The following is an 11,775-nucleotide window of genomic DNA, read 5'->3' on the forward strand; positions in this document are numbered from 1 at the left end:
GTGTTCAAGATGAAACTGTTTATTTGGCCGAAATTGTGGCCGGGAAATGAAAACTCAAACTACAGCATACACGCTGTACACTGATAGAGGCGAACAGGGCGTCGGCCGTCGATTAACTGACAAGCTGTGAAGCGCGTCTGCATTTATACATGTGTCGTCGAATATTAGAATAAGCTCGAGTGTTTGCGTCTTACGCGCAATCTTAACAAAACGGTCTACAATAATCGCGAAGCTTCTCAAACAATGAGGTGCGGTTTGTGCTGGGCGTTGTCGACAGTCTTTGTGGGCAAATGCAGCAAAAGTGATAAAGAAACGCACGTGGCAGAAATGCAGGGGGGTTATGTGAGATGCCGTAGTGGAGGCCTCCGGAAATTTCAACCACCTGGGGTTTATTAACCCCTTAACTGCTTTGGACGAGCACAGCTCGTCCTGCCCAAACTATCCCCAAACTGCTTTGGACGAGCAGAGCTCGTCCTAGCGGAATAGGTACTCCCCTCTAGCGTTCAGGACAAGAGGCGCTCTTCTACAGCTTAGATTGCGTGTAATCCACCAGATGGCAGCATTTACTTGGCAGTTTATTTTTCTCCTGCGGAAAGAGCGCGGTTTTTGCATGAAAAGATGGCTTGCGGTGGCGCCCACCCATGCATAGCTGGCTCGTCAACACGAAAGAGAGGCTTTTCATTTTCGTCATCTTGTTCGAGTGATGATGGTTTGGATACAGATCTATCTTCTGTCCGGAAGTGAAGACGGCGATGGCGGTGAATTGAGCATTTTCTCCGGTGATGATGAAAACAGCTCGGAAGTGAACATCGCGAGTGCTCGCCAGTGGATCCTGCTTGATACGGACAATCCTCCTGTGAAGCCTCCTCGCTTTCCATTCTTGTCCGTTCCAGGCAAGACTTTCAACTTGTCATCGCAAGATGGCCTTATGGAATATATTCAGCAGTTTCTTCAAATGTGCTTCGTTTGCTCTCGGAAGCGAGGAGAAAACGAGAAAAAGTTGAGAAATGAAACTCGCTATTGGTGCAAGAGCTGCAGCAGGCCCCCCTGCGTTATTCCGTGTTTTGATTTGACGAAGTATGTGGTACAAGTATTATTTCAACATCGACTAGGTACTTTTTAGTACAATCAGATTCGAAATCAGCAATAAAAAAAATAGGCACTTTTGCTTGGGAAATTTTCAAAAAAATAAAGCACTTAAGGGGTTAACGTGCACCTAAATTTAAGCACACTGGCCTTAAGCATTTTCACCCGGGGAAAGGGCACTCTACCATGGATCACCTTTATGCAATTATTCAAGTAATCGAAAAATTTGCTGAATATACGTAACCCCTTTACATGGCCCTTCAATGATTACAAAAGGGCATTCAACTCTGTACAGATACCAGCAGTTCTGGACGGATTGCTTTGACAAGGAACACTTGAAACATATGTGAATACTATCGCCAATTTATTGATTTATTTATTCTTGTTAATTTATTTAAATGCTCTCAATGCCATTGCGGCATTACAGAGAGGAGTGGTGTCCAAATTCAAAATGGCAGTCTTGAGTGATGCACGATCAGGGTTGCTGGCGATGGAGGCAGGGAGGTGATTCCATTCAAATGAAGTTTTCGGCAAGTAGGAGTGGAAGTATGTGTTGGACTGGCAGAACGGTACTTGGACTTTGAAGTTATGGTCCATGCGAGATGAAACGTAAGAAGGTGGCGAGAACAATGAGCGTTTTAGTGCAGGATTCGTAAAGTAGAATTTATGAGAGAGGCACAGGCGGACTTGCTTCCTTCTATTAGAAAGGTTAGGGAGGCCTAGAGAGGTTTTGCATGACGTGATGCTGGCAGTACAGGAGCAATTAGCAACAATAAAACGAGCTGAACGGTGTTGTATGGATTCCAGTGCGTTAATAAGTGTACAAGAGCGAGGATCCCAGATTGAAGAGGTGTACTTGAGTTTAGACCTGGCTAGTGCTTTATAGAGAAGTTTTAAGGAGACAGGAGACAATATATATAGCAGTTCCACAGCTACTCTGCTCCTCTCCTCAAGAAAATCAGAAAAATCCCGTTCAGATAAGGGGTCCATCAATGAGATTCACTGTCTACATGGTTATTGACTGCTTGTCTATGAGTAGTATTTCAACGACTAGACTGGGAAAAAGTAAGAACAAAGATTGATAATTAGAATATATTAGGAATTTACGGTTAGCAGACATCATCATACACTTTGGCAATGACAGTGATGAAATGCAAAAAAAAAGAATGACTGAAGAATTAAATTGAGAAAGTGTCAAAGTAGAGTTAAAGATGAATATGCAGAAAACAAAGATAATGCTAGGTGGTCCAGTGACAGAGCGAGCGGTTGCGATAGACAACTGGACCCTTGAATCGGTAAAGGAGTGTGTCTATTTCAGCCAAATAAAGGAATAAGGATGGGGTGGTGTGCACACAGCAGACATTCTGAACTCGTGACTGCTAACTTACCACTATCATTAAAGTGGAATGTCTGCAGCCATTGGATTTATCCAGTTCCAACATATAGAGCAGAAAGCTGAAGAATAACAAAAGAAACTCGAGACGAAGCTTAGGACCAACCAGTGCGTAATGGAACGAAAAATGACAGGTGCGACAGAAAAACAGCGGAGTGGATCAGAGAAAAAACAGGGGTAGCCAACACCCTAGCAGGTATTAGAAGGAGAAAAATGGGCCTAGGCAGGTCATGAACATAAGAAAGGCTGATGTTGATTATTATTATGTAGAAATTAGCATATTTCCTTATGCCAAAACACTCATTTCTCACCATGACTTCACCAGCTACCTATGAGCCAGCAGACACAGATGCAGCCAGGTAGCTTACGATTCTTCACGTGCTGCAAGCTGCACATTTGGCCAGCAGTATCCACTCTGAAGGCGCTGAGTTCACTAAGTAGTTCATCGATTCCATGTGAGCCAGACATGGACAGTCACTTTCCCAAACCCCGCCGATAGCACTATGTTGGACTTGGCTTGTCTGTCGTTCCACACCAATACAGGACACAAACCATGGGGATGAGCTGGACTTCTCAAATGGTGCTGCAACAATTCAGCGTGTGACAAGGAACAAATGGTGATGCTTGCCACTTAGAGGGAACAAAGCATGACAGTACAATGCCAGACTTTGTCAAGCCACATCACCGCAAGGACTAAGAAATGACGGTTGACGTTCGTACAGACCCAACTGCACTGACAGCACCACATAAAACCCAGCATGTGTTAGCACAGTGACATCAGTGGTCTCTTCTCTCCCACTGGTCATGCCGAGTCTACCATCAGCTACCTGTGGCAAAGTTTAGTGCTGCAAGCTTTTGTGCAAGTGTGCAAAAGATATAGTAGAGCCATAGAGGTAGCTAAATAGCATGTTGAGAAGCAACCAAGCTAAACATATGAAGCTCTCGGGTACTACCAGATGCAAGACTGCTGTGTTCACCATGGAATGACTTTTTGAGTCACAAAACTGAATTTACGCACACTTTGAGATTAGGTTGTCCAGTTCTGCACTATGGTTGCAGAAAATAACAGTAACAAGAAGCGTGTCATAGGTATTTCATGCATCCATTCCTTATGGCACAGCCTGAAGAAAGTGGGAAGCAGATGCAGCGTTAGCATTTTTATGATTACCAATAAGCTAGGCAACACATGCACTGCCGTGCAGAGAATGAAGCAATAGGCAGCAACGAAAGGCAGGCACACATTTGTTTCGTAGAACACACCAACAAACATACAGGTTGCTGTACTGGTGTGCTATACCGAGTTCCCTTCTATCTGCGGCCGCTTCCACGTAGGGAAGGTGGGCAACATGTTAATCAGAGGCTGACAGAGCATAAGGGGTTGTTAACCGGAGGCTCGCCATCTTTCTTTACGTTGTCAAGAGTGTTGTAAATTCACACCAACATTAGATGAATGTGCACCGTCACGCAGACAGAAGAGTGAAGAAATGCATCTAATGGTTCGGACATGGCATAGTGATAGCGGAATCACATGTGTGAGGCAGCCTTCGATTAATTTACACAGAAATAAAATGCCTGCGCAGTTATCTCTTGGGTAGACCTCCACGTGTGCATGATTAAAGGGGTCATGAACCACCCCCATCTTGGAAGAATGCCAACATCATCTCGATCCATAATGGGACGTCAAGGACCTGAAAAATTACAGGCCCATCAGCTTACTGTCCGTTGTCTGCAAGCTATTTACAAAAGTAATTGCTAACAGAATTAATACGACATTAGAGTTCAATCAACCAAAGGACCAGGCAGGATTTCGTACAGGATTCTCAACAATAGACCATATTCATACTATCAATCAGGTGATAGAGAGATGCGTGGAATACAACCAACCCCTATACATAGCCTTCATAGATTACGAGAAGGCATTTGATTCAGTGGAGACGTCAGCAGTCATGCAGGCACTGCGGAATCAGGGCATCGACGAAGCCTATACAAACATAATGGAAGAAATCTACAGCGGATCCACAGCCACTATAGTCCTCCATAAAGAAAGTGACAGAATCCCAATAAAGAAGGGCGTATGGCAGGGAGACACGATCTCTTCAATGCTATTCACCGCGTGTTTATAGGAGGTTTTCAGGGCCCTAGATTGGGAAAAATTAGGAATAAGAGTTAATGGAGAGTATCTCAGTAACCTGCGATTCGCTGATGACATTGCATTGATGAGTAACGCGGGAGACGAATTACAGCTCATGATTACTGAACTGGATACGGAAAGTAGAAGAGTAGGTCTGAAAATTAATGTGCATAAAACTAAAGTAATGTAGAACAATCTTGGCAGAGAACAGCGCTTTGCGATAGGTGGCAAGACACTGGAAGTTGTAAAGGAGTACGTCTACTTAGGACAGGTAGTAACTGCAGAGCCGAACCATGAGAGTGAAATAACTAGAAGAATAAGGATGGCATGGGGCTCATTCAGCAAGCATTATCAAATCATGAATGGTAGTCTACCACTATCCCTCAAGAGGAAGGTATATAACAGCTGCATCTTACCGGTACTTACCTACAGAGCAGAAACCTGGAGATTTACAAAGAGGGTTCTACTTAAATTGAGGACGACGCAGCGAGCGATGGAAAGGAAAATGATAGGTGTAACCTTAAGAAACAGGAAGAGAGCAGAGTGGGTCAGGGATATCACAGCTGAAATCAAGAAGAAATGGATATGGGCCGGGCACGTAGCACGTCGGCAGGATAACCGGTGGTCATAAGGGTAACTGACTGGATTCCAAGAGATGGCAAACGCGTGAGGGGGAGACAGAAAATTAGGCAGGTAGATGAGATTAAGAAGTTTGTAGGTACAACGTGGCAGCAGAAAGCACAGGACCGGGTTGATTGGCGGAACATGGGAGAGGCCTTTGCCCTGCAGTGGGCGCAGACAGGCTGATGATGATGATGAACCACCCCTCGGGCTTGGTGAGAAAACATATCTTGCGGATAGCAGATACTGCTATGAACATCTCAACTGAATCTGTCTGCAAAGGAGAGCTTACAAGCAGAGCGCGAAGTTGCCATTTTCTCTGGCGCCCCTTTTTCTTACAGAGGTCCGTCCTCACTCACTTTGGAGCTGCCGGCACCCGCTGTTTGATGTCGACCAGCGGATAGCATGCTATTAGCCAATAGCTGGCATAAATGAATAGCGGTATTTCATCAGATGCGCTTCTTGCTACCTGCTGGCGCTGTGCTCATAGTCCAACATTACACAGAGAGCCACGCTTGGCCCATGAATCGCATGCAGGAATCACAACGGGAGAAAGCGATTGTGTTTCATCATGCACACTCAAGGAGATGACGCACACTGATATAACATCTTTGCCTCAGCCATCCTTCCCTATGTAGCTGCCAGCGTGCTCGTCGAGACGAGATAAAGCGCCCAAAGCGCGCAAGAAACTCCTGTAAGTCTGCTCATTCTTGACGGATTTGACAAATTTTCGCGACAATCGATTCGTGAGGCAATAAACTGCAATTCTGAGGTCATTCGATGACAACTTAGAAAAGTGGTTCATGACCCCTTTTAACAGGTGGCACAAACATACATGCGCATGTGCATATAAGAACTTGAGTGTACGTTCAGTTCCACAGCAGTGCGACCGTTCAGACGACAGTCGGGGTTTGTGCAGTCTTCTCTACTCTTCTATCCATGTTTGCATGCCTAACATTCTTGCACGACGAATCTTAAGGAACTAGCTCAACGTTGTGTTACTCTGATTTAGAAAGCCTTCAACGCAGCAACCAAGATGTCTATTTAAATGGGGCAAAGCTCACTGCCTTGAAAAGCTTGAAGTTGATGCTCTCAAAGGTGCCTTGAAAATGGTAAAAACGTATTCTACCTAGAACAGTTCACGACATCAATTTTGGCGGCTAGCGGTTGGTGGCTTCCAGGAATAACGTGGTTCAAGGAATCTTGATGTAAAAATTTTTCATCCTGTTTTTTCTGTTGCAATAAGTAGCTAACGACCCACTCATCACAGCTGGAAACTTTGTTTGCTCAAGCACGCGATGGTTAGTTATTCGGAGATGTATTAATAGCGCCCAGTTGCAGTTTCGGTTTCAGAAAGTGTTGAGAGAGGCAGGACCCGGTGAAGTTTCCATGTCAACATACTTGACTATGCGAGTACACAAAACTGCATGGTCTGCCATGGTGGATCCGTGGTTACCGTGCTCGGCTGCTGACCCGAAGGTCGCGGCTTCAATCCCGGCTGCGGTGGTCACATTTCGGTGGAGGCGAAATGGTACAGGCCCATGTACTGTGCAATGTCAGTGCATGTTAAAGAATGCCAGATGGTAGAAATTTCCCGAGCCCCTACTCTATGGCGTCCCTCATAGTCATATCGTGCTTTCGGGAAATAAAACCCCACATATTATAACAAAAACGCGTACACATCAGCATCGTGCTGACAACTCTTTTCAATGCAGGTTCCCTGGGAACTGTTATAATCCCCTCTTGGATGTTGCAAATATGTGTGAAACCCCCAAAAATGCACTGCGGAGCCTTTGTACTCCCGTGCAAGTCCATAAAGAAGCTGCACCCTCTCTCCGTTGAAAAGCTCTGCTAGGAGAGAATGCTGACAAGGAGCATGGCCAGGAAATGATGCGGGTAATTGTTGGTTGTTTACATTCCAAACAATTGTGTGTCGATGTAGTGAGGTGGTGCATCTCACGTGCAGTTACGTGACACGTGCTTTCAAAATCATTTTAAATATGCTCTAGGCTATGCTAGCCACTGACATTCGTGTAGCGTGTGTGTCCACACAAATCTATCTCACAAAATCTATCCCCCCTCCTTCAAAATTTTGTGTCAGTACTCTTTTCAGAAGCTCTCACGTCTGATGCGAGAACGGACACAGTCTTGCTTCACAGAAGTTGCGACTCCTGAGATTTGAGACAGTACACGAAGTACGATATCATTGACAGCTGGCAAAGCTCGAAAGGTGATGAGCCGATTAGCAAATGATATCTGCACTGGTCCGCATTTGTTCCCGATGTGATCAACTCAGCAGACAAGTGTTGCGCTGTCGCATGCAACAGTCTACGTGATGGTCATGTCAGACCTGTGAAAACGTTTGAAACAATCGTGGCGCTCCCTCTTACCTGCATAGGAAGTGATCCTCACGTAAGCCTGTGGTATTAGCGGGATGTGCGTAGATGTTGCTCCCAAGAAGCGCAGGAGTTGCACCCGCTCTAACTGCGGCGTGACACAAGGAGCACAGCACGAAGGAGTCGACGTCTTCGTTCGGAAATTCGACGGCAAGCAAAGACACGTAAGTGGTGTCAATGGGCGAAAGTTCTTCTTCGAAGGCCGGACAAAAGCAAACGTCACAACACTCATTCTGTTCTTTGGAAAGTTGCGCTCGTTGCCTCAGCCGCGACTGCCAGTCCGCCTCTTGTGCCTGCGATGCCTCCTCTTCACAGTGTACACCGTCTATGACCTCTCGCTGGTTTTGATGGCGCCTCCGTCTGTCCTCTGCCTCTCGTAGGCGCACAGCCAAATCTTCGCGGCGGGCGCGATGTTTCGCCGCCTCAAGCTGCCGAATTTCGGGGTTCTGACGGCGCCTCCATCTCGCCTGAGCCTCTCGTAGGCGCACTTGTAAGTCTCTACGCCGTTCACGATGTTTCGCCGCTTCGAGCTGCCGAATTTCGGGGTCCGCTCGGAGTCTCCGTCTTGCCTCTTTCTCGCGTTCCCGAAGAGCGGCGTCTTGGCGCCTGCGGCGTTGCGCTGCGGCGTTCATAGAGCGCACGATGGCACGCTGTTCCTCGGTCTGGTTACGTATGCGGGCCCGCCTCATTTCCTTGCGTCTAAGCTGGAACTCACGCTCCTCCGACGGTGTTCTCACTACACGCCGCCGCCCCATGTCCATACGACTCAGCAAGTGCAGCGACCACAACAGGGCGACAAGTTCTGCAGCTTTGGAGATTTTGTGATAACGCGGGCGTGGTGGCGTGGAATTTGAACTGTCTGAGCTTTACCCCATAGAGAGATGGAGTTTGCCAACTATATTCTAGGCACTATATCTAGACGGAAAGCTGGCCGAAAACAGACGTTGACAGCATGGACGTCGCCATTTAACAACGCATCATTGTTTCTAGCATACCTATTTTGGTAACTGCTAAAGATAACCACACGTATCACTACTACTACTCGCCATGTTACTCTTGTTGTCGTTACATAAACATATACAGAAGTACGAAATGCTGGGAGCTTTTTTATTTGTTTTGAATAATTTCGTGCAGACTGTGACGGCTATATTATGGCTATTTCTACAATTTATTGCGTATGGCCACGGCCGGGCTAGACCGCACGCGCGCTTCTTTTTTCACGGCCTTCTCACCCGCCGCGAAAGCAATGGGAGAGTTTCTCAGTATGTTTCGCCAACGTTACTAGAACAAACTCAGTTTAAAAGCTCCGCCGGAGAGGCGGTCCGCGTGGCGGTCGTGAGAACTAGTGGCGCTGCAGTCACGTCTAGCTGGTCTAGCTTATCCAGGGACTTTAGTCTAGCTCCCGCGGCTGGCGCTTGTTGTGATCGGCGCCGCCGATGTACGCGCGCACGTGGGTTACAGCGACGTCTGCGTTTTGTTCGCTCGTCATTTTTGCGACTGTTCTTGACCAGGCTTAGCGTCTGGTACAAAGACACGTGCATGATGTACGAAGCGTAACGAGGGCGAACAGATTCACGGTGCGGTATGCCGACTTGCTTTGCGCCGGTCTGCAAGATCGGCTACCGCAACGACGACTCCGCTTCACGACACTTCTTCGGACCTCCAAAAGACCCTACGCCATTCAAGCTTTGCATCGCAAAGATAGGAAGGTTACTGCGAAATGCAAGGTCTGTGGCGTTCATTTTGAGAGTGACGACATCGTAAAGCACTATCGTCGTGTCGTTGCGGGACAAGAAGTTTTGATCCCACGTGGAAAGTGGTTAACTCGCGCCCGTTGCCCTGCCGCGCTTGTTCCCAGCACTTCCACCCCACTTTTCAAAGCCAAAATATTCGGGGTTTAGGCGCAAATCCCCCCCCCCCCCCCCCCCCCCAAACCGCACGGCGTCCCGCGAAAGCCCAGTGCCCAGTTTGGAGGAGCCGCCAGAAATAGAACAGCAAAACGAAAGGCAGGCGATTACCTATATACGCTACCGAGACTGAGAGTTGCATCACACTGACATTCGATCAGTTGTCAGCTCTCGCTATGCCTTCAAAGCAGTGGATTTTCGAGAGGTTTTACGACGAGGTATCGAACAAGATGTGCGGAATATTTTACACTCGCCGGCTCGGGAACGGGCTGCTCAGCGCAAAAATTTGACACGGTACACATAGAAAAGATGAGGACCAGCGCTGGTCCTCGTCTTTTCTATGTGTACCGTGTCAAATTTTTGCGCTGAGGAGTTTAATAATGGAATACCAACTAGCCCAATCCCACACTTTGCTTCGGGAACGGGGACTTACTTGTGCAAAAGATAATTGTAGTTGACGAGCAGTTGGCGTAATGAACGGCTACAGCACGAAACGTAAACGGCTGTCGTACAGTGCTGCGGGCATGGAACATCTGCTCGGTGAAGTTGAAAAACTGATGTTGAATACTGACGACTCTTCTAGCGACAAAGTACGCGCGAATAACTGCTCGGTGCTCACATCACGGCCGATATTTTCGAATTGTTTAAGGCACCGTATAAGAATGCGACGTAGAAAGATGAGACACCGAAAATACAACTATCCGCTGAAAAAATTGCTCAGAGACGACATCTATTCGATGTAATCGCACACTGAGATTTGATTTACCGATTTCTCGTAAAATTTTTCGATTTTCACAGGCGCGGCTTCGTGGCCGCAGTAATAGATCATGAGAACGCTTGCAAGACAAGCGTCACGGTACGCACTGAGCACGTGGAGACAACGGAGGAAGTGGCTATCGCGCTCGCTGTGGCCACCACCACGGCCGAAGTGGTAATTAGCGACTCCCAGACCGCAGTCCGCAACTTTGCCAACGGCCGCGTCTCCCCCGAGGCGTTACGAATTCTGCTTGCGGGCAAAACCGAGAATAGGGACGTTTACATCTTATGGGCACCCGCACACACCACTTCGCTCGCCGGCAATGAGGCGGCGCACGGGGCGGCTCGAGGGCTTACGGACCGCGCCGCCACCGTCAACACCGCCGCCGCCTCGGCCGCGACGTCGGGCGGGGAGTGGGAGTGGGAGGATCGCCTCACTAGTTTTCGAGAAATTACACAACATTACAGATTGGCCAGGTGCAAATTTCCGCCACCACACCAAAAACTGAACAAGAAGCAGGCGGTCACGTGGCGACAGCTGCAGACCAGAACGTTTCCGAACCCAGCGATCTTGAATCTCTGTTACCCAGAGCTTTATTCGGCAAGATGCAAGTTTTGCGAGGCCAGGGCTACCCTGGAACACATGTTATGGGAGTGTGACAGAGGTGGGGTACCAGACGGAGACGCAGCCTCGAACCGAACGCGCTGGGAGACTGCACTGCTCAGCTTCGCCCTCGAGGACCAACTCTGGGCCGTCCAGCGGGCCGAGGCAGCCGCCAGAGCTCAAGGGCTCGTGGCCGACGCCTAGGTGTGGATATTAGCCCAAATCCCCGAAGAACTCGCCGGACCTTTTTTTTTTCTTTTTAAAAATAAAGTTGCTCTCTCTCTCTTGGGTCAGTATCCCTTTAACCATCGCGAAAACGTGTCTTGTAAACATTGTAAAGCATTGGCGATGTTTTTCGAGAAAGTGTTTTTCAATAAATTGTAGACAACATGAGTACAGTTTTTCTAGAACGTTTTTGTATCTCGAGTAAGTACGCTTCTTTGTACACTTTAAAGCTTTTACAAGCGTGTTGTGTTGTTCTTAGTCTAGATAAGACGGCAGCGGCTAAAATTGTAGTGGTAGTTATAAAAATGCGCTGAAAACCCTCATTCGCTTAGAAACTCCTATGCTTGGAAGTTAAGCGCAATGTAGACAGCTCAAATATTGTCACAGGGTCGTGACGTCGACGAAGGCAGCAGTCAGCAGGTCCGAGATGAAACTTTATTTGGCCGAACTAGTGGCCGGGAAACTGAAAGTCAAACTACAGCAATACACTGATAGCGGTGAACAAGCGTCGACCGTCGATCAACTGACAAGCGGTCAAGTGCGTCGGCTTTTATACAGGCGCTATCGAACTTTCCAGCGATATCCCTGGTGGCTGCGTTATCTCTCGACAAAGCTGGAACATTCGCGTGCGGCGTGCGATCTTACCAAAACGATCT

The 11,775-nt window shown here is 47.7% G+C and overlaps 1 protein-coding gene across 1 annotated transcript in view; it reads right to left on the minus strand.

Moving 5' to 3' along the window:
• The window catches only part of LOC119402377 (arginine and glutamate-rich protein 1-B), a 115,380-nt gene extending 106,917 nt beyond the window's left edge, over window positions 1–8,463 (minus strand). Inside the window, exon 1 of the mRNA XM_037669511.2 lies at window positions 7,622–8,463. Within this exon, the coding sequence (XP_037525439.1) occupies window positions 7,622–8,388 (767 nt within the window). The 5' untranslated portion in view covers window positions 8,389–8,463. The remainder of the gene's footprint in view (window positions 1–7,621) is intronic.
• Between the last annotated feature and the right edge of the window lie 3,312 nt (window positions 8,464–11,775).

This window comes from Rhipicephalus sanguineus, chromosome 8 (assembly GCF_013339695.2).
Source record: "Rhipicephalus sanguineus isolate Rsan-2018 chromosome 8, BIME_Rsan_1.4, whole genome shotgun sequence".
NCBI classification, from domain to species: domain Eukaryota; kingdom Metazoa; phylum Arthropoda; class Arachnida; order Ixodida; family Ixodidae; genus Rhipicephalus; species Rhipicephalus sanguineus.